This window comes from Myxine glutinosa, chromosome 9, assembly GCF_964187855.1.
Source record: "Myxine glutinosa chromosome 9, kmMyxGlut1.1, whole genome shotgun sequence".
Classification (NCBI taxonomy): Eukaryota; Metazoa; Chordata; class Myxini; order Myxiniformes; family Myxinidae; genus Myxine; species Myxine glutinosa.
The window spans coordinates 119914487-119938460 of record NC_136269.1 but is presented as its reverse complement, the minus strand read 5'-3'; the positions used below and the strand labels follow the sequence as shown (position 1 = coordinate 119938460).

General features: G+C 45.0%; 1 protein-coding gene across 5 annotated transcripts in view; it reads right to left on the bottom strand.

The window, feature by feature from the left end:
• The window catches only part of USP34 (ubiquitin specific peptidase 34), a 235166-nt gene that overhangs the window by 10603 nt on the left and 200589 nt on the right, over positions 1–23974 (bottom strand). For all 5 annotated transcript variants that reach the window (XM_068128379.2, XM_068128382.2, XM_068128381.2 and 2 more), the window contains exons 72-79: positions 21191–21317; positions 18897–19004; positions 15674–15778; positions 6280–6404; positions 5819–5942; positions 5535–5614; positions 3926–4060; positions 2145–2291 (exon numbers count right to left, since the gene is read on the bottom strand). In XM_068128379.2, coding sequence (XP_067984480.2) covers positions 2145–2291; positions 3926–4060; positions 5535–5614; positions 5819–5942; positions 6280–6404; positions 15674–15778; positions 18897–19004; positions 21191–21317 — 951 coding nt within the window. The remainder of the gene's footprint in view (positions 1–2144; positions 2292–3925; positions 4061–5534; positions 5615–5818; positions 5943–6279; positions 6405–15673; positions 15779–18896; positions 19005–21190; positions 21318–23974) is intronic.

Genomic DNA, 23974 nt, shown 5'->3' with positions numbered 1-23974 from the left:
ATTTGTTCTTTCATCCATTCACCCAGTCCCATCATTGTAAGTTCCATTGCTTTATTCCAGTTTATTCTTTTATTTTCTCTATAATTTGGTCATTTTGTAAGTAATGCACGTAATCTTTTATCTTTTACTATTCTGAGATCACCTGTGATGACGTGTGTATGATGTGGATCTTTGAATGCGGAATGTTCACAATTACAATGACGTGTGTTATTTAACCATTCCTCTACATCTATAGATTGTACAGTGTCCTTGTATTTGAAGATCTTTCCCCGAATTGAATTTCCCAAAATGTACACAACTCTTGGTCGCTCTCTCTGTTGTATTGTTTCTGGAAGTTTAGTCCACACTTCCTTATGTTGAAGTATTTTCTCTATATTTATCATTTCCATCCCTTTGTTATCAAACATAATTTTGATGACATCATTGTCTTTTCTACGATTCACTTTTTTAGGTTTCTCTTTGTACATTTTATGATCAATCATGTCCAGAATTGCTTCCATGTGTTGGATTGGGAGTTCCTCTTGATCGTCCTCTTCCATTAATCTGTTCACGATTTGCCAAACTTCTTTCAGTTTTTTGTTTTAAAGGTATTGATCTTAATTCTGCTGCTGTTAAGTAATGTGCAGATATTGGATTTGTTAAGATCTAACCATTCATTTACAATTTGTTGTGGTGTGTCTATAATTGGACATTTACGTCCATAGTCATGTACTCTGTGTCTCTGAGAGTCTCGTGGTAAGGTGTTAAAAACAGAAGCGATGATGTTTTGTCCATTTTGCTGTGTATATGTGTCATTAATTCTTACACACACACACACACACACACACACACACACACACACACACACACACACACACACACACACACACACACACACACACACACACACACACACACACACACGATCGAATGCATTACTCCCTGGCGGGAGTAACTAGAAAGGTGCTTGGTACAGCGCATAACTCCTCAGGCTGAAAACTTTATGTTTTGTATCCCACTGATAGGCCGGATATGGATCCAGAATTTTTTTTCTTCTTAAATCTTCACCAAAACTCAATCGATTTGTCCTTGTCACACACCCAACATGTCAACCAAGTTTCGTCCGAATCCGTCCATAACATTTTGAGATATCCTGCTGACAGACAGACATACGCATGAAAAAGAAGCAATGTTTGTGTCTGAAGAAAACATTTATCAAAAATGTGTAATACCACCAATGATGTGATGGGCGTGAAATATGGTCCCTTACGAAGAAGATGGAGCAATAATTGATCACCGTGCAAAGAGCCGTGGAAAAGGATCGTCTCAACATAACAGACACCAAAGGAGAAGCCAGCAGCTCAGGTAGAAAACTAAATTCACATTCTGGTCACAATAATAAACTAGAGCAAAGTCGATGGCACACCATCACAAATCCCCACATTTCCCACCTCAAGCCAAGTTGAAAGATGGTAAAAGGTTCCACCAGGAATGACCCAATATCAAATTTTGAGTTTTCTTTTTTCCCCATTTTGACCCCTTTATCCCCAAATGCTCACCCCTTCACAGACAGACAGACAAACGAACACACAAACAAACAAACAGACAGGGGTGAAAACACAACCTTAAAAATGAACCGGGAAAGGCATGAACATCACGAACCATGAACCTGGTGTCATATCCCAAAATATAGCTACATATTTCATGCGTCCCCCAAAGGTAAATTGCATTAAAAAGGTTCATTTAAAAATGTTACAAAATGTGCTCGAAATTGCACCTTTCGCTATTTCACCTTTTGGCCTCACCCTAAAGGGCGGGGCTAAAATTATACTGCTCTCGCACCTTTTTGCCATGTGTAATGGAACCAAAATGGAACTAGGTCGGCCAGGTAGCAAATAAAAAAGGATGATCGGTGGAAGCATGACAATCATTTAACTGGCAACCTCGAGATGGATCTGGAATAGTAAAGATTACATGGAGAGATGAAGTTGGAAAAATTCTGTGCAGTACAATGGACCATGTTGAGGGAGGCCTTCATCCTGCAATGTACTGAAATAGGCTAGTCCAGTCAAGTACTGTATATGCAAGTCACAAGATGTTCATAACAACATAGACCATGAATACAGACAGTGAAGGATTGGAGATGCAGTGGTTTTAGGCCATACCCCATTGATGCGAGCAGCAAGACAAGCCGCATCACCGCGCTGGGCAAACACTTCAGGCTGCAGGCTGCCGTGCTCGCTCACGAGTGTGCTGACCAGGTTTGAGAGGAGGTTGGGGCAGTTAGAACCCGAAAGAATCTGATTCTGGATCTGAAACAAGATGAACGGAGTGAGACATTCAATTTGTGCATCGCATTCAGTTGCTAGTGGGCCTCCCTTGGGGAGATTTTTGAGGACGTACAACAATCAGAAAATGTTATTTGCATTGTGAAAGAACCTTAAATACATAAAGTATTCGCCGGCCAGCTCCCATTATGCCTGCACCTTTAAGTATTGGCCGACCCAATCACAGATGGTTTAACCGTTAAAAGTGGAAGAAGTAAGCAAAGATGTGTCTGAGTGCAAAACGACATGATGGCATGTTTGATGTCATCTCGCTTATTTGATATCAGGAAGCAGCCTCTGCAAAATTGTCAACCGCTGGTTGCTGGTGGAGAATTCACCGTGGTGAATCGTGTGGTACTCATACCGAAGGCGGCAAAGCTGGTGAATGCGTCACACCTTGGTCCATTCACCATCAGTAAAGTACTCGCTGCGGCGATGCCTAGAGATTGCATCCGCCAACATCAGCTTTGATGGTTTCAGTGCACCAGGCTGAAAATCTTTCATCATGAAGGGGAACGATGGCCTAAAGGCCTGAAATTATCTTGTCAATGTGGTGGTGGAAAACGATGAAGCTCTCATAAATAGCAAACTGGAGTGATTGTAAAAGTCTTATACATCAATTGATTCCGAATGTTTATTGCCCTTATACTGCTGTTGACATAGTGTCGATTATATGACCTTAACTAACTGAACAAGCCAGCAGTTCCTTATCAACGGCTTCGAGTGGAGTGCTTGCATGAGTGCTGAAGCCTCTTGGCGAGCGCTCTACAGGAAACTTGGTAAATGAACACGTGTCTGCAAAATTGAAGGTTATTGGAAGTATGGCAATGGTGATTTGTGGAATCCAGTGTTCAAATATGTAATTCAATTATAAATCAAGGTTTAAAGAGGCTTAAAGGCGTATAAATAAAAAATGATGGGGTTTTACCGCCATTTTACACAGCATCTTTTACACCACCCCATCTGACACATTACATGAGTTATTCGTGCCTGTTGTTTGTGTCCTTTATAAAGTCCTTAAAAACAGTAAATTTCGTGTTTGGAATGATTTTCTATTTTCTTTGACTGTCAGACATAGTAAAAATATTATCTCACTCCTCTCTGTGCACGTGCGGTCGGGATGAATTCAAGCTAAGGCATGTTAAAACGACAGACTTGCCTTATAACTTATGTTCCAATTCCTGTTCAAAGTATAACATTCAATTTAAATATGTTGTTCCTCGATCACAAACCAACGGTCATAAACTGATGAGACAGACGGACATGAACCAATTGCTTAACCCCGCTTTTCGCTTTGGGTGCGCGGGGTAATTGGTGACCTTCATGAATGGAAGAAAGAGATAGCCACTGCCCATGTCCACTATACAGCAAAATTGCCACCAAGGAAATGGGCTTGGGATAACCAGCAGGGAAAGAAGATACTTTTGATGTCGGCTTTCTGTGTCTTCTTTGTCTACCAATCCACGGTAAGGGAAATTTAACTTTTGCACAAGCAAGTTTACTGAACTTTTCCATTGCATTTGGTGTAGTACATCTTTAAAGTTACAATTTAATACGATTTGAATACAAGAGCAGCTCTTCATGACCAACATGGATGTCCATCTATCTTCAACAGAGACCTTGGACAGGAAGCAGACGAGGAAGTTGTAAATGGCAGGGCAGTTGAGGGAAGACCGCTCATCCATGAGGATACATTCAATGAACTCGGCAAACACAGGCTCCTCACAGAGCAGGTCAATGCAAGGCTTCGTGGGCTGGATATAAACAAACACACAAAGGCCTTTGATTCTCAAGTGTGGGTTTCATTTATTTTTAATCACCAGGTGCAAAAACTCAAATTGAAGACTTTTAGTTTGGAAGCATTATCCAAAACTATGAGATTCACAAAACCAACATTGGTACACTAAATGGTGCTCTGTGCTTTCCATTCGCACTTTACATCACTTAATTGTGAATGTAGCTCGATTAACGAAAAATGCAAAACAAATTTACAATGCCAATATCATCCTTAGACTTAGCAAAGGTTTATGGAAAATGTTTCGTGAGAGGACGGATGTGTTTACATAGGCAGGGTGGAGAAGAATACGTGGATGTGGAAAGAGAAAAAAGGTAAGAGGCAAAGAATGGAAAAGTGACATCACGTTTGGCATACCTTCATAAGCACAAGCTACCCAAGTAACTTTATGAAATGTATTAAAATAAAACATAGGGGCAATACCGCTGTGCGCTCACCTGGTAGAATAAAGCAGTATACTACACTGACTAAAGGTATTTTAAACAGTATCACGGCATTTTTAACCAATTTCAGTGTTTGCTAGAAGACAGGGCAGCATGTAAAATCATACTAACGTAATCATCAGACTTTAAGCAAACAAACAAAAAAAATACATTTTTTCACCAAGACTCAATTTCACCAATTCCTTGCTTGCTCACCTGCCCCCACCCCCATAGACTACCTAAGACACCGATTATTTCTAATGCCCTCAACAAACTTCGGTACATCACGGGTGATTAAGGTTGTGGTCAAGTTTCATCGGAATTGTGTGTGTAGTTTCTGAGAAGAAAGCAAATACCTATTTTGGGGGAGGGAGGGGGGAGGGGGAGCAACCCCCCCCCCCTGTACACCCCTAAAGGGGTAAAAAAAAATTATGCTGTGAACAAACTTTGGTACATCCCTGGTGGTGAAGGATTGGTCAAGTTTCATTGAAATCGTGTGTGTAGGTAGTTTCAGAGAAGAAAGCAAATATCTAGTTTGGGGGGTCAAACCTGGACCCACTTTGATCCCCCGTACACCCCCATTGGAATTCGATTTTCTTAGTGCTGTGAACAAACTTTGCTACATCAAGGGTGATGAAGGTTGTGGTCAAGTTTCATCAAAATAGTGTGTGTAGTTTCAGAGGAAAAAGCACATTCCTATTTTTTGGGAGGGGGGTGGGGGGGGGTTAAACGTGCCACTTTGACCCCCGGTAGACCCCCTTACACCCCGACCCTTTTAATGCCGTGAACAAACTTTAGTCACAACACAACAAATATAATTTGTGCCAAATTTGGTCACAATCCCATCAGCTGTTTCGGAGAAGAAGTTTCAAGTGTTTACGGGCTGACGACGCGCCATCGCATAAGCTCCCTGGAACTTCGTTCCAGGTGAGCTAAAAAAAAAACACCACAGAATCATCATTTAACAAAAATGCTTTTCACCCATAGGAAGTCGGAACTCCTAATGCTTACCTGGGAATGGTAAATCTCTGTCCATAGTTTGGGGAATAATGTGAGGTGCAGTGGAACAGCTTCATATGCAACCAGCACACCTGAAAATCAAAAAAATAAAAAAGGAAGAAATAAAAGTTTGACTTCTGAAATTATTTTAGACAATTATTGATTGTGCATGCTTCCCCATTCGGCATCATAGAAGTAACCCCAAATGCAAGAGGTGGGAACATTCCAGGAAGCAAGCACGAAGCATCACCGCTCGACCTCTCTGTTGCCATGTGGACAATTTCACGAAGACTCACTGAGCTTTACGAGAGTCTCTGAAAACTTATCCTGGCTGAGAGCGACTCGGCACAGCATGTCGACAAAGTGGTGGTACGGCAACAGGTACTCAAGAAGCAATCTGTCATAGAGCTCGTCCCGACCCTGCCAAAGGATGACAATCAAGAACAAATGCACAAATTTAAAAGCGATGCTTTAAAACAAGAAAACCCAACTTAGTTATAAGAAAACCGATTTACCTACAATAGGCTGCTCTATATCTAAGGTTTCAGACATCTCCACAAAGCCTTCTTTAGGCTCGACTTGAGTCCATGCTGCATGCAAGTTCGTGCCCCAATGATTGGGATCAACTTTGAGCTCTTGCTCTAGGTTTGTCGAGAAAACTGAACTATCCGACTTACCATGCTTCCCATTCTGTAAAAATACATATTCAAAGAAACACCGCTTATGGTCTTTGCTGCGACATCCCCCACCATGTTACCTTGCTTGCTTCGACCATGCTGGGCAGCAAACACATGTTCAGTTCTGGCCGTGGAGGACGGATGGTGTTTTTACTTCCCAGCAGCTTCATGTTCTCTCGACAAGGAAAGTAAGGCCCGACGGACACTGGTTGGAAAGCAGGCAAGCGAGAGGAAAGGTCAGTTGGAGTGACAGCAATTACTGATCAAAGTTCCGCATGAGAATCAGTAACAAGCAGCATGTCATAAGTCAGGCTTTTATCCAGAACTTTAAATTAAAAAAAAAATTCAAACCAGAACACTCTACGAGCACATGGTCTCGCCTCTCTCATTCATTCTCAACAAAGATACCATCGTTAAATGAACATGCTACTATTATGGCCCATATACCCTTATCATCTATTATGGCCCATATACCCTTATAATCTATTATGGCCCATGTACCGTTATCATCCACGCACACAATTATGTCACATGCATTGCCATTATCCATAGCTTTATTGAGTATGGATTTCTTATTAGGATATTTAACAACCATTTTTGTGCCTACGAAGGCTAAATTGTGTCGGAATTTGGTCAGGTCAGTCTTTTGGGACTGCCACCGGTAACATGTAAACCAGTGCTACCTGCCGCATGGTCGGGTTGTCAGCGACTAAACTGACACCCATCACTGGCTTTACTAGTGGGGAGAGTGACTGTGACACGCTTCCAGGACCAAAAACAACACCTGGCAAAGGGCGCATGATCTCCCGTAGGCAGCCAACGGCCACCCAGTAAGGAGATGGTGTATCTTAAAAAACACCCATCTGGTTTGGACCTGTTCAAGTCATCCCATAGACTTTTAAAATGGTACGTGCTGCTTCCTTGCTTGAAAAGGACAGAACATGGACAATCCATATCGGTTGGCATCCATGGGGAGGAAGAAATTCGTCTTAAGCCCCTCTGAGTACCAAGTGTGAGAAACTGTGAGTCTCACTGTGAGTACGGTGAGAAAAGCGGTGCCATTGTTATGAAGTCGCTGGTACCCAGAGTACTGGAAGTTACCTGGAAATTACGGTAGTGATGGCACTTCCTCCAAGCTCAGGGGCTGTGTTATGTGTTTGTCTCATCAGTATGTCCTTGTGTGTGTGTGTGTGTGTGTGTGTGTGTGTGTGTGTATATACATATATATATATATATATATATATATATATATATATATATATATATATATATATATATATACACGTCAGCCCGATTATGAGCCTTAGTCCATGTAAAAAAATAAATAAATAAATGGTGGATATGGAAAAAAAAATTCAAACTACGTTCGCTATTGCTAGTCGATCATATGTATAAAGTTTCATATTGTTGCGGTTTTGAGAACCCACACTCTTGTAAATAAATATGACATCATTAAAGGGTTAAAGGTTGCACCCCATAGGTAGGCCACAAGCAACACGTAGGCCACCATAGGACTTCAGTTATTTCATTAGTATGTGTTTAGATAAGGCCGTGTTTCCAATAGTTGAACCTAGGCTAACCCCCGCTCTAGCAGGGAAAATGGCCTTAAAATGCATGTTGTTGTTGTTTGTTGTTCCAATAGTTGAACCTGCGTTATGTCAATCAAATAAGGAGTAGGCCCTTTCGTCCATTTTAACAGCCTCCCTCTCCAAGCCATGCCATTAAGCGCGCCCCTACAGTCTGTACCTCATGGCCCCTCCCAAGTGTTACGCGCCTCGGCCAGCAGCAGCTGCCTTAGCGCTCGCTCAACGCCGCCATAAGCCCGAGAAAGGGGGCGGAGCGCCAGGAAGAAGGTGTAGCCACGTCAACCCACCATCAGGGCGTGGCCGGTAAGCGATAACCAGCCAACCAGGGCTGAAGTGACATCGCCGATAGGCGTGGCTTTGGGGCTCGCGGAGTGGTGGCTTGGTTGAGTTATAAAAGCGAACGCAAAGCCCTTTCATAGGACCTATGAGATATACGGCGCGCTTGATGAGAGAACTTACCGGAGGACTGATGCAGTGGCGCTGATTAAAGGAGGACCCTATTAAAGGAGGACTTACTCGCTGGCGCTGATTAAAGCAGGACTTGCCAGCGAGGGCTTACAGCGGCAGCGCGTATTAAGAGATCTGGTTGGAAACGCGCTCTGCAAGAGGACTGTGAGGACTGCAAGGAAGCGCGCTGATTCAGAGGACATTGGAGAGGGGGCGTTTGGCACGAATAGTATGCATATTACGTACGCAGGACACCAGCCTCCCCCCCCGATATATAATTGTCTGTTCGCGTTCCAACTACACGCGGAGCTGCCTGCCGGGTTTCGTCCGCTGGATCGGAGCTTGGACCGGAGCCTGGACCGGAGCCGGGCTGGAGCCTGGACTCGCTGGTGACCATCACCATCTACAATCCCCGTGTGAGTGTGTACATTTGTCCTGGGTATTAAGAATAAGACTGTTTAAGGCTGCCCTGTGTTCTTCTTCTTCCTCTTCCTATCTTGTACATTTCTTTAGTTTCCTCTTCTCCTTCTTGTACATTTGTAATAAATTGCTTTGTTCTTCCTATTTTCTTGGTTTCCTCTCCATCCGATCGCATCAGTCTTTTCTCTCATTGGGTAAACGTGGCACGATTAGAAACCGCTCAGAATCGGGTTTAGTCCTTGCTAACGGCCCGAATCGCGGCTCGCTTCGCTCGGCGTGTGCACTAACGTCGTGGTTCGGGTGTGAGTTATCTCCTTGCTTTACGGCCGGTGGTAGTACTTAGGTAATTGGACTAAGACTCGACCAACAACCCTATTTACCACCGACCGGAAGGAACGTTATAACTTCCAGGCTGACTGAGATAAATGACTCAGATAAAAGGACAATTGGTGTCGGAATTGTTACGGATCTCGGACGTCGGCTCTCCCCTTATCAAGGGGGGTTGAATCCCCTTGTCCGTTTATCTGGCCGACCCGAGTCCCGCAACAATTGGTAGTCAGGAGTGGGGATTTGGAACCTGGGACTAAATTTGTTAGACAAAATTTTGGACACCAATTGTGCTATTGGCCGCAACAATTGGTGTCGGGGAGTGGGATTTGAACCCGAACCAAATTTTCTATATTTTGAAAAAGATTTGGTCAAAATTACGAGCGGCCGAAATTTTATTAACAGCTAAATTTTGAATCGTGCCATGGATAGCCAAGGCGATCGGATGCCGGTGGGGGTAAATGAGGAGGTAGAGGAAGGGTTAGAATCAACCCAGGACCCCAGGGAGGAAGTGGGAGAGATGGAGGAGGAAATTAATGAGGATGAAGCAGTAGGGGTTGCAGGCGCACAAAATGGCGGCGCCTCGCACATGGCGACGAGGGCCGCACCCACTGCGCAAGTGGGAGGGATGGATATGCAGGCCCTCATTGCGCAGCTGAAGGCAGTAATACAAATGGGGTTGGGAAACCAAATCGAGGGATGGAAAAATGATATGGGCAACCAAATTGGCGGATTGAGAAATGATATGGGAAGCCAAATTGGGGGATTGAGAGACGGGTTGAGTAATTTTGAAAATAGAATGGGGGAGCAATTGGGAAGTCAAATTGGGGGGTTAGAAAGTAAATTGGTGGGATTCGGAAGCAAATTAGGGGGCCAGTTGGAGGACGTAAATGGCCAAGCCCGAGAAATTAACGATGGGTTGGCGAGGGAGAAAGCCAGGTATGAGATAAACAGATGGGGAAGGACAGAGACCGCAGGTCAAGCGGGAGAGGCACATCGGTATGCGACGCGGTAGCGTGGCTTGAGGAGCGCGGGTTGAGCGAAGTTGAGCAAAGCACAGCCGGGTGGACCGGGATAGAAATCGCGACCCGGGGTATGGGAAAGCCGACGACTGCAGAATTAGAAAATTTGATTTTATTAGCGCTAGCGGTCGTCGAGCTGAATAAAGAAAATAAAATCGAAGAAATAGTGGAAATTGGGTTTGAAGAGACGGCTGACTTAGAAGAGCAACAGCGGGAGGAAAGGATGGAATATGTGCAAAGTCCGTGTTCGCATCATGATGTCATGCTGCCTAATTCCAATAAAGATTTGCAGGTGCGAGAGGAGAAAAGGATCCCGAAGGTAAGCCGGGCTGTATATGGCGCGAAAAGGTTTGGCGCGAAAGCATTTTTCACGCGCTTGGGATCCCGGCGTAACCCGGGCGCTTGTGGAAGGTCCGTGGTGCGCTGTGTGAAAGGAAATGGCGCGAGTGTGAGGAAAAAGTGTGCGCCGAAGAGTGAGTGTGAAACAGAGAGTGAGATGGATGGAGAGAGTGTGCGAGGATGCACACCTGAGTTGGTTGTGGAGCGTGTGCGGGGATACACACCAGAGTGCGTGATTGGGTGTGCGACAGGAGATTGCACACCCGTGGGTAGGTGTGCGCTGAGTGGGTGTGCAGCAAAGGAGTGCACACCCGTGAGTGTTACGGAGTACGTAATGGGGGATAGTGCACGGGAGGAGTGCGTGGAAGGAAGGTGTGTAACAGAGTGTGCGAGGAGAATGAGCGCGCCTGGGTGGTATGCACGAGCGAGTGCGGTGGTAGAATTAACGAGATGTGTGAGTTGTATGAGAGGCGTTGGAGCGCCGCGTTTTGTGAATGAAGAAAGGAACGCGTGGTGTGAGAATGCGAGTCGAGCATCGACGCTGACCGGGGCAGCGCTTAGGCCGACGTATAGCCGACGCGAGTTCTCGGGGCGTGGTGTTCTTTGTGTGCTGCGGGGGCCGGCGGGGATCGTTGCCGCGTCGCTCCTGCAAGGAGCGCCGTGCACGATTCGGGCCGGGCTCCGCCCTGTATGGTCGGTGCCGCGCCATAGCGGCGACCGGCACGATTCCGGGGGAGGTAGGCCAGGTCGGACCTTCGCCCCCTGGCTCCGACCGGGGGAGGTTGGGTCATCGGGCCGGAGACCGAAAGGCTCTGTGCCGGGATGGACCTTGGAGCCTCGGCCCGAGTATGCCTCCTCCCCAGAATCGAAAAAATAGGACGGACCCAACCTACAGGAGACTGACCATCCGCATACATTGCCGGCTTTTCGAAGCCGAGCAGTGAAAATGCATTCCCGCACCAAGAGGCTCAAGTTAAATGGACATTTGATAGTAGTAGTGATGGCGATAGTCATGTAGAGGGATGGTAGCTCTACCATCCCTCACATCCCTTTTGGGGCAAAGGAGCTATAGACTTATGGGGTTTGGCGGTTTAAACTAGCCAGGGAGGGCTTGGATAATGGTTAGGGACCTAGAAATGACTTTAGGAGACCGAGAGTTAAGTAGTGACATTGTACAAGTAGTGGGGACGTAGGGTAGAGTAGTTGGTTGATGATGACGAGGGATGTGCAGTAGTATAAAGGGATGACAGGGGAAGCACTAGTATTAGAAGGGAGTAGTTAGATTAAATGATGCAGTGTGTTTGTGGTGTCGTTTATTAAATGAGGAATTGAATGAGAGTCTTGCTGGTGAGCATGTTGAAATGAGGAATTGGAGCGTGGGAAAATCTGAGCGAATGAGGCAATGGTTTGGAGAAGTGATGTATTGTGAGGGTATTGTGGATGAGTGTAATGGTGTTGAGTGAATGACTTGCATAGGATGCAAGTGGAGATTTGGGGTGTATGGAAACAGGTGTGTGGAATAAATGGTGTGGAGTGAGTATTGTGGGATGAGTGGAGTGGAGTGCATGGTGCGAAGGAGTGGATGGGGGAAGGATGGACCACTTCACGAATACCCGGGGAGGGTCGTTTAAAAGTAGGTAGAGGTAGTAGGTAAATTGGTTGGATATTGACATCTGTGGTGCGGGTAGTGGGAAGTAGTGTTTTTGGTTGGGTGCATGAGTAAAGTGGAATGGCTGGGCGTGTGAGCCTGTTAGTGCGTATGGTTGGTTGAGCACTCCGCCACTGGTAGTCTGTCGGCCAGGTGAGGCCGCAGGTAGGCTCTGGGAGCCAGTTAGTGTTCAGTTCAGTAGTGTTCAGCGGGGCCCAAGGATCCTAAAGAGAGGACCTGGGTAGCCCAATGCCAGAGAGGGCATCGAGGGGGTAAGCGCCAGGGAGGGCCTTCCCCAGGTAGGTTCGGGTGTGAGGAGCTAGGCAAGCTCGGGTGGCGACGTTCAGTGGCGGAGGTGCGCAGGTAAGTAGGACCTGCTAGGACAGCCACACGACCCAGACCCGAAATTGTGCGAGGGCACAGTGCAGAAAAATCGGGGGAGTTAGACCCCAAATTGGTGAGCACCACAGGGATGGTCAATGGGAATTGGTTTCTAGAACCGCATAGTGTAATGATGGCCAATGGATTGGCAGGGCAAGACCCAGGGTAGAGTAAAGAGAGTTAATGTCAATTTAGAATATAGTTAGGAGAAAATCTCTTCGCACCATCCACATCCACTCACCAAGGTGACAGGACTCCACACCAGATTTTGTGTAAGTGTTTGGAATGAAAGACGCATCTTGACGTGGGTGAGACATTGTATGTGATTCCATCCCTTCCTTCTTGGGAGGGATTGGTAACGAATTTGGTTTAGGGGAGATATGGGAGACAAGACGGGTAGAGACGAATTGGTAAATTTGTAGATTGTGTAAATACGGGGTAAGGGCAAGGGTAGAGTAGGTGACATGGGGGGTGACGTACGGCTAGGGACGAGCTTTCTCAGCTTGCTCTCCCGCGCCCTTCATGTTGCATTGCCTTGTGATTACGTGTACCCTTGCGCCCTTTCCCACCGCTAACCTTTGCTTTGTCTTCCTTCCCCACTCATGGACCATGGTCTTTTGTCCGAGGGGAGTGTGCAGGTGCCCTGAATTGTGCACCCGCACCCTTGCTGCCTGCACTGATACACCCTATGGACCCCACACGTTCTGTGGCCTGGCACCTATGGACCACACATTCTGTGGCCTGGCACTTATGGTCCACACGTTCTGTGGCCTGGCACCTCTGCTGGGACAGACCTTTGCTGCCAGCAGTATCTGGCTTGCGGACCACTGTTTTAAGTGGCATCAATGCCATGAAGGCGGACCACCTACGTTGGCCCTGCTGGCCATGAATAAAAAAGCGGACGTGGTTTGTGCCCTTTTTATTAATTAAATAGAACATCAAGAAGAACATCAAGCAAGAAGATCAAGCCAAGGTACATCGGCCCAGCAGAGGAGCACAAGAAGACATCATTTATTATTTAAAAATGTTGTTTTGTGCCTTTTCATGCTGGTGCTTTTTGGTGCATTTTTTTAGTATGGTGCATGTTTATTGGTACATATGGGTATGGTGTATCGGTGCAGTGCATTGCAATGGCATTTCCTCTTTTCAATATCTCTTCTCTTTTCCCACAAAAGACAGGTCCTGGGTTGTAGTGTAAATAATGGTAGTCTTGTAAATAATGCTCCCCACCAGCTAAATGTGTAGTTTGAGAACCATTCCGTAATTCGGTTAATTGTGGGCGTGAGTCAGTTAGATAGGACGCAACTCAGCAGGGGGGACATATCTAGTGTTAAAACTGTCGCACTCAGGGTAGTAGGTTAAAAGTAGAGGGTAACCACACCTAAATGTCACACTAATTTAAAGGCCTCAATCATTTTGATTGTGTCAATCAAATAAGGAGTAGGCCCTTTCGTCCATTTTAACAGCCTCCCTCTCCAAGCCACGCCATTAAGCACACCCCTACAGTCTGTACCTAATGGCCCCTCTCAAGTGTTACACGCCTTGGCCAGCAGCAGCTGCCTTAGCGCTCGCTCAACGCCGCCATAAGCCACGAGGTGAGGCCCGAGAAAGGGGGCGGAGCGCCAGGAAGAAGGTGTGGCCACGTCAACCCACCATCAGGGCATGGCTGGTAAGCGATAACCAGCCAACCAGGGCTTAAGTGACATCGCCGACAGGCGTGGCTTTGGGGCTCGCAGAGTGATCGCTTGGTTGAGTTATAAAAGCGAACGCAAAGCCCTTTCATAGGACTTATGAGATATACGGCGCGCTTGATGAGAGAACTTACCGCAGGACTGATGCAGTGGCGCTGATTAAAGGAGGACCTTATTAAAGGAGGACTTACTCGCTGGCGCTGATTAAAGCAGGACTTGCCAGCGAGGACTTACAGCGACAGCGTGTATTAAGAGATCTGGTTGGAAACGCGCATTGCAAGAGGACTGTGAGGACTGCAAGGAAGCGCGCTGATTCAGAGGACATTGGAGAGGGGGCGTTTGGCGCGAATAGTACGCATATTACGTACGCAGGACACCAGCCTTCCCCCCCGATATATAATTGTCCATTCGCGTTCCAACTACACGCGGAGATGCCTGCCGGGTTTCGTCCGCTGGATCGGAGCTTGGACCGGAGCCTGGACTGGAGCCGGGCTGGAGCCTGGACTCGCTGGTGACCATCACCATCTACAATCCCCGTGTGAGTGTGTACGTTTGTCCTGGGTATTAAGAATAAGACTGTTTAAGGCTGCCCTGTGTTCTTCTTCTTCCTCTTCGTATCTTGTACATTTCTTTAGTTTCCTCTTCTCCTTCTTGTACATTTGTAATAAATTGCTTTGTTCTTCCTATTTTCTTGGTTTCCTCTCCATCCGATCGCATCAGTCTTTTCTCTCATTGGGTAAACGTGGCACGATTAGAAACCGCTCAGAATCGGGTTTAGTCCTTGCTAACGGCCCGAATCGCGGCTCGCTTCGCTCGGCGTGTCCACTAACGCCATGGTTCGGGCGGGAGTTATCTCCTTGCTTTACGGCCGGTGGTAGTACTTAGGTAATTGGACTAAGACTCGACCAACAACCCTATTTACCACCGACCGGAAGGAACGTTATAACTTCCAGGACTCGGCTCGGCCAGATAAAAGGACAAGGGGATTAAACCCCCCTTGATAAGGGGAGAGCCGACGTCCGAGATCCGCAACAATATCAATCTGTTAAGTGGTTCTGGAGAAGATTAATTATTTTAAATGTTTTTATTTTCAATTCAATATGGCCACCAGACCATGTGACCAATAACATCATAAATTTAATCCTTCATTCACATTAGTTTGTAGATCAGATACATGAAGTTTCAGATTTTTCGTATAAGGATTTTGATTCAACCAATTATGGCTGGAATACCACTTCCCCGATGACATCATCATTATCATTTATCACTCTATATACCTCAAGGGGAGTTGATGACAAATGCCAAGTTCCAATTTTTTCCTTTAATCCAATATGAATGCCATACCACCGTGTGACAGATGACATCACAGTCAGCAATAATATATTCTGCATGGGGAGTCCCTCGGATGTTTAAAGTTTTGCATCGATCGGACAAGCAGCTGTATATAATTTTTTTAACACCAAAATATATAGACGCGGACACAGACATCGACACACAGACAGACAGACAGATAGACAAGCGCACTGCAATAGTTTCGTATCCCCTTTGGGGTGAGACAAATAAAGGTCCACTTTGCATATGGACGAGTTCCTGTGGTGACAAGGAAAACTCACTTGTAGTGCTACTCTGATGGAAGGCAAAGTGGTTGTGATGAAGAAAGGGAACCACACTTTGAAGGAAGTCGTTCGGACAGAGCAGCAGCAGCTCTTTGAGAACGTCTGTGTTGTAAGACAATACATTAACATTGGGCAGCATTAGCATACAGAATCAAAACAGCAAAGTTTAAACTGCTACAACAAATAATTTGTCAACTGGATCCTGGGAAATCTATACCTATACAAGGCAAATCTCTCTCACTCTCTCTTTGTTTGTTTGTTTGTATGTGTTCTATGCATAGCCACATCTTTTAAGTTACAATCTCCAAAGTCGGGGTACAATTACAGGGCCGCCGAGAGGGAGTAAGGGGGAAGGGGGGGGGGGGACCACCCCTGGGCCCGGACCGAATAGGGGCCCGTAATTATTCCTTCAATTTTCTTTGTTTCATATAATGATTGTTTGTGATGATGAAACACCGTGTACAGTTTTATTTTGTGTCTCCCTCCAAGTCACTCAGGGTGATTCCCCGGCATACTATTGCCATAGGCAGTAAACACACTCCCTCGTGAAATAAACTACAGTACGAACAACTTACATTATGACAACCCTATCTATAATTCCAGTAATCTCTGTATGTCTGTATGTCTGTGACCGCTGTTTCTCGACAACCACGGGTCCGATATACTTGAAACTTGCCAGGTATATTGCTGGGGACCCGAGGATGTGCCTTTTCAAGGTTTCATATTAATCGGACAAGTAGTTACCGAGCTATGTCCAAAAAACGATTCAACCAATCAGAGAGCAGCGAGTTATCACGTGTGCCGAACGTGGCGAACAGACTCTGCCTCGGACGGCACATTTGAGAGCGTATTCATTTATTTCACGTTGGCAAACTATGTTGCCGCTATGTTGGCGTTAAACTATGTTTTAAAACTAATTTGCGATTCTTTCACTTTCCTGCGCGTTTGTGCACGCTATGGCGATTTCTTTACCAAACTCCGCAAGCCGTTCGCTTTGGACCAAACCATTTCATGTAAATAGAGGGGGGGGGATTGTCACCGTACTCGCAAGCCGTTCGCTTTGGACCAAACCATTTCATGTAAATAGAGGGGGGGGATTGTCACCGTACTCGCAAGCCGTTCGCTTTGGACCAAACCATTTCATGTAAATAGAGGGGGGGGATTGTCACCGTACTCGCAAGCCGTTCGCTTTGGACCAAACCATTTCATGTAAATAGAGGGGGGGGATATAATTTTAGATACTAGGGCATGCCCGTACTATATCTATATCTAAAATTATATCCCCCCCTCTATTTACATGAAATGGTTTGGTCCATGAAATGTTTTGGTTCATTCGCAACGCCAAAGCGAACGGCGAACGCTTTACATGAAATGGTTTGGTCCATGAAATGTGTTGGTCCATTCGCAACGCCAAAGCGAACGGCGAACGGCTTGCGAGTACAGTGACAATCCCCCCCCCCCCTCTATTTAGATGAAATGGTTTTTATTAGTTTTAAAACATAGTTTAACGCCAACATAGCGCCAACATAGTTTGCAAACGTGAAATAAATGAATACGCTCTCAAATGTGCCATCCGAGGCAGAGTGTGTCTGCCACGTTCGGCACACGCGATAGCTCGCTGCTCTCTGATTGGTTGAATCGTTTTTTGGACATAGCTCGGTAAGTAATTGTCCGATTAATATGAAACCTTGAAAAGGCACATCCTCGGGTCCCCAGCAATATACCTGGCAAGTTTAAAGTATATCGGACCCGTGGTTGTCGAGAAACAGCGGTCACAGACAAACGTACAAACGTACAAACAAACAAACACACAGAGATTACTGGAATTATAGATAGATATATATAGTACGGGCATGCCCTAGTTATGACAATTGCGGTGATGACGTAGTGACGTAAATGAACACAGGAATGTTGGCCAAACCCCATCCGGATGAAATGAGTTAATAAACGAATCCGTTCATCGATAGTCTATACTCTATACCATAAGATAGCCGTGTGTGTATATGTATGTTTGTGTGTGTGTGTGTGTGTGTGTGTGTGTGTGTGTATAATATTGAATATAAATTTTCCTTATTGGGTGTCGGTAGGGGAGTGTTTTAGGCACCTACAAAAAAAAAAAAAAATTTTTTTTTTCTTCAAAAGACCAACAGGATTAGAACATCACTGGGTAACTCCTGCTCCTACAGGAACAAATGAATAACACCAAAATATCTCTCAACCATGGCATGTGTTTGATTGGTCTGATGAAAATATGGAAACCTCCTTAGCTATAGGTTGATTAAAAAAAAAATTTTTTGAAGGGGGCCTGACACTTGGTATTGCCCCGGGGCCCATTCTGGCTCTCGGCAGCACTGGTAAATAAAACTTTGTGTGGGGGGGTAACATAGGCTCTGTGGTCACAGCCTCATGTGGGGGTTTGGTGGAGTAGCTGGTGGTGGCAGAGTAAATGTAAATGGGAAACCGCCTGAGCTGTACCAAGCCAAGAGGGCACAAAATATAATATATTAATTAATTTCTCTTCTTTCTTTTCAGGTTCTTTTCATCTTGGTAGCATAGCTAAAAGTCCCACGTTGCATAGAAAAAGCCCCATGTGACAAAAAGGAAATGGTTTCCATGACACCAATTTCACCCCCATTATAATCTCAGAATTTATTTGTGATATTATTAAGGGCAAACCTCATGAATTTTTCAAGATATCAGATTGAAACCTACACAGCTTATTTGTTCGCAAGTGTAGTATGGTATATGTGTATAAAATCTGGTCCAAATCAGTCAAAGGTCAGGGTCAATGCCGAACAGTTGCGGAAATAGCAATGCGACATGGCCATAGGTAATCCCCCAAAACGAAATGCTATAGACGCCAATACAAATGACATGATAAAGAATCTCAATCCTGTACATTTCGACAAGCGTGAACATAAGAAAAAGACGTTAACACAAGCAAACAAGCATAAATTAATTAGAGACACTGCCTAACCCGAACAACATTCAAGCTGTCAGTTTCCCTGTTCATTTGGTTTGTTCAGTCCTGTTCCGTATATGGTTTAAACTGCTCTTGGAATATTTTCCCCACTTTCCAGTGTCCCGGCTGTTCTATTTTGTTTTCTAGCTCTTCCACGAGCCACGATGTTGTACTCAAAAAAAGGGAACCAAGTTATCAGGCTGATCATGATTGCAGGCCCAGAGTCATGAGCAGCAAGACAAATAAAGGATGGCTTACCGAGGCAGATGTTCCGAAGTTCAGGTGGGCTATATGAATTGAGTAATGTAAGCAGCTTGTGTGCAACGTCCATTCGATCTTGCCACTGTATCAGGGCTTGTTTGACATCTACAAGAGAAAAATGCATCAAATGAACTGTTAACAAAAGATCTTTCAGAGAAATACAGTTAACAAAATGCTCTTTAACAGAAACAGATGTACTGCATTGTTAGCAAATGCCCATCGAGGCTCGAGTAAGAGCTAACATTAATCACAAAAAGACAAACTGACACAAAAAGCATATGATAAAGGGAGCGGGAGACAAGATGGGGAGAGAGAGGGAAGCACACAAGTACAACAGCAGATAACAGGGACATCGGGAGATCTGTGAGAGGGAGAGGGCTTGGGGGGAGGAGGCATGGGAAGGCGGGGGAGGGGGAGAGGTATAAAACACATGGCCACTGCTAGGACTTTCAGGACAGAAAATGGATTTTCAAAAAGGTGGATTTGGGGTGGATAAATGGGGGAAGGTAAGATCAAGGTTATGGATGGGGAAAGATATGAGATGGTGGTGAACAGCTGTTTTGCAGACCCCTGGAGGGAGGTGTGGGATTGAAGAGAGTGAGTGAGAGAGTTTGTTCCCGAGGCAGGAGAAAAGAGGAATGAAAGAGTGAAGGTGAACGGTGAGTCTTCATTTTAGCATTTTCACCAAAGAGGGTTGCTGGCAGATCTTATGCATCCTGCAACAGTACTTGGGGGACAGAGCATAGATAGAACGGAGGTGGGGGAGGGGGGGGGGAGCCAGGCCGGGGAGGAGTCGGTAGAAGACAGAGACCAACAACCTGCCTGCGGTGAGCGAGTGAGAGGCCCTCAATCAGCTTCATCTCAGGAGATACCAATGATTCTAAAAGCCTTGGTTTCAACAGCGTGAAGCTGAGCTAGGTGTGAGGCAGGTGCACCAGCCTATTGTCCAGTCTGTCATTTTGTCCAGGTCTGCAGAGAGTGAGGAAGCTGCAGACTGCCGATCTGAGGGATGAGGTATAGAGCAGCAGAGAGTGGAGTCATCAGCAAAGAGATAGAGAGGATTTTCCAGAGTCGGAGAGACCATCGATGAAGACCAGAAAAAGCACAGGGCTCAGAACACTGCCTTGGGGAACTCCAGCCAGAACAGGAAGGGGAGATGAGAGAAATCCATTCAGGGCCACACGTTGACTACGACTAGAGGAAGTCCGCAAGCCATGCATGGAGATTTCCATGGATACCATGGGAGGAGAGTTTGGTGAGCAGAGCGGGGTGCCAGACCATATCGAAGGCATGTGATATGTCAAGGGAGACAGCTCTGATTTAAATCAGCAAGGGCCAACAGCTGTTCTGCGGGGAAAAATGGCCTCTAAGGGTGTTTCATTCATTAATTTCGTTCAGAGAGCTCTGATTTCCTGTTTGACATTGAGAACCTCCATCCATTGTTGAGAAAGCAGAAGCAGCATGTCCAGAGTAGAATGACCTGGTCTGAATCCAAATTGATGATCCGATATCAAGCCATTGGAGAAGAGGAAAGATTTGATGTCAGAAGCGATGATTGATTCCATGACCTTGCTGATTATTGGGATTTACATTTCCAGATTTACATTTGATTACATTTCCAGAAACGGCGATATTCCATGGCGAGCGAGGTCACCCGATTTGACTGCATGTGAATATTTATTGTGGTCATATCTGAAGGACAAAGTGTATGTTAACCGTCCACAAACTCTTCATGAATTTAAGGAAAACATCAGACGCGAAATCAATGATATTGACGTGGCCATGTTGCAGAACGTCATGAATAATTGGCGTCCAAGATTGGAGGAATGTGTCAGACGAAATGGTGCGTATCTCCTAGATGTTCTTTTCCATAAATAAATGTCATGTTATGTACTTCACTTTCTTGTAAGAATTTGTTTTGAAATACAACTTTTTATTACCTTTACACGAGTGTTAAAAACAACCATATTTCTGGCTCACCCTGTGTATAACATATAGTCAAGAAAAAAAAAAAATTCCATATTAAATGCCAAGTCTGTGTATATATATATATATATATATATATATATATATATATATATATATATATATATATATATATATAAACATTTTATATATATATATATATATATATAAACATTTTATATCATTGCTGCCTCCATTTGATATGAAGGGGAAATTCAAGGTAGACAACAGTCCCAAGAAAGATGTTCAGCTAACATTAATACCACCAATAGGTTGCTATTTACAGCCGTTTGTGTCATGTGTCCTGAGCCAACCAATGCACACACCTTTTCGCTGCAGATTTGGTTGTGTTGATCGCAAGACCGAGAGGAAAATGGACAGCAACTCCACGAGGTCTCCAGTGACATGGCAGGCCGTCGCCTCGTGGTACATCATGTGCAGAGTGTTGAATGACTGAAAACGGGACAAACCAAGAACAAAGGCCCATGTTCAAGTTGATGAAACTGTAAATGTGCTAAAGCATCATAAATACAAGCTAACACTACCAGGCAGACGTAAATGGAAGATCAACCCTCACGATCCACGATCAAGAACATGACTTTTTTTTTTTTCATATCCTCTGGATGATCTGATCAGTTTTCATTTCGTTCAGGTCAGTTAACTTTTTCCTCCTTTCTAAACTTGTGGAGAGAGGTCATGAACCAGAAACAGGGGGTAAAAGGGATTATCTCTGGACACATCTCGAGCCATCTGCACCTTTGGCATTTAAGGCCCACTTCAAACACGGCTTGTAGACTTTATGCACACTCGCAAACAACACTTAGCTCTTGATTTGTTCCCCTGTACTCTACCGGTGGAGGTCGATGTACTTTAACGGCATCGCTCTTGGTCCAGTGATATTTTCGTTCTGCATTAACAAACTCTATGAAAACCTGCAAAACCGTCTTTTTCCTACTTTCACCGATGATTCATCATGATTGGTTCCTCAAGTGGATAGATTAGTTCAGAGGTAGCATACTTCCCTTTAAGCTGTCATATTCGTGCTGACTTGATTCCTGACTCGAATACAAACTGTCATATTCGTGCTTTGTGGGCAGGCTGCTGCATCAGTGAGTGCACATTCTTGTGAGCAGACGTTAAGGTAGGTAGGTGTCCTGTCTGCATGTCGAACAAGTATTCATTGATGGATGTCAAAGATCCTTGGTTGTCTTTCAATAAGAGTTGGTCATTGAGTGCCACTACTCTGGCAAAAATCCAAATTGGTGTCCTCATATGCTGTGGCACATCTGCTCCACAGTAATGACGCAACTTGAAGACAGAATTCATCATCGATTCCCAGTGCAATGTGCATTGGCAGGATGTGGTCCTCATACCAATGATAAACTGGCAGCACATGCTTCAAACATACCTGACCGATGGAAACATCAGAAGTTGGAGTAACACCCACACAACATAATTTCAAAGCAATTCTCACATCTTCACCTTGTTCCTCAGGCAGGAGAAACATGCCAATGCATCTGTATACTTCTGCATTCAATCTTTGGAAGAGTAGGCAATTGCTCCAGCGCTTCAAGATTACAGCTCACTGTTGGTTCACGACTTATCAAGTGACCACTATATTCGTCATGGGTGAGTGTGTGTCTGTCTGTCTGCAGCATAACTACCCGATGATATCATCCGATTTTGATGAAACTTGAGTGGGAGGTTGATATCATGATCTAGTTGTGTCCTGCATAGAGTGGGCGTATTGCGCCCATTGTGGGCGGAGCAACGCCCGAAAAAGATGTCTTTTTAGGGGGTAATCGAGTTCAAGCTACATCTTCTCCGAGGGAGTTGGTGGAATCTGACAGGGGTTTCGGTATTTGGTTAGGCCAATGTCATGTGTCTAGCCCCACGGAGCTCGATTTGTCATTTTCGCCCCAAGGTCAAGGTCACAAGGTCACAAAATTTAGAAAAGTCGATTTTTGATGGTTTTATTACATTGTTCGCTTCCTGATAGGGTGAAATGTCGTACATGATCTTATATTATCACATACATCATGAAATACAAGTTTTCCAACAAATTTCAGAATCATCGACCTTTGACCTTTAAAGGTCACAAAGGTCAAACTTTTAAAGTTGTCGGCATCGAACCGAATTTTCGGTGTTGTGTAGCTAACTAACCTCATAACTGATTATGGTCCCGATTTGATGCATCAATCGTCGATGATCGTGACGATCGACTTGATAGTCCGTCCTTTGTCATTGAATACTGCTCGCTCGTGAACCATCGTCGTCTCCTGACTTGTCGTCTCATAGTCTTTCAAAACTACAATCTCCTTTACTCTCAACAACCATCCTCCCAATGCTCACCTCTTTATATATCACGTTTCGATGTACGTCCAATGATCCAGTCAATCTCAATGCACTACTCAGCTGCTGTTGGTTCACGAGTTATCAAACAGAGTGACCACTATATTCGTCATGGGTGTGTGTCTGTCTGTCTGTCTGTCTGTCTGTCCGCAGCATAACTACCCGATGATATCATCCGATCTTGATGAAACTTGGGTGGGAGGTTGATATCATGATCTAGTTGTGTCCTGCATAGAGTGGGCGTATTGCGCCCATTGTGGGCGGAGCGACGCCCGAAAAAGATGTCTTTTTAGGGGGTAATCGAGTTCAAGCTACATCTTCTCCAAGGGAGTTGGTGGAATCTGACAGGGGTTTCGGAATTTGGTTAGGCCAATGTCATGTGTCTAGCCCAATGGAGCTCTATTTTTCATTTTCGCCCCAAGGTCAAGGTCACAAGATCATGAAATTTAGAAAAGTCGATTTTTGATGGTTTCATTACATTGTTCGCTTCCTAATAGGGTGAAATGTCGTACATGATCTTATATTATCACATACATCATGAAATACAAGTTTTCCAACAAATTTCAGAATCTTCGACCTTTGAAGGTCACAAAGGTTAAGTTTCAAAGTTGTCGGAATCGAACCGAATTTTCGGTATTGTGTAGCTAACTAACCTCATAACTGATTATACATTATTTTCTATCTCATTTCAAGGTCAGTAACCTTCGTTTTAACATTTCTGGGCCTGGCCTGTCCGGGCCTGTTTCAGTTACAGTCCG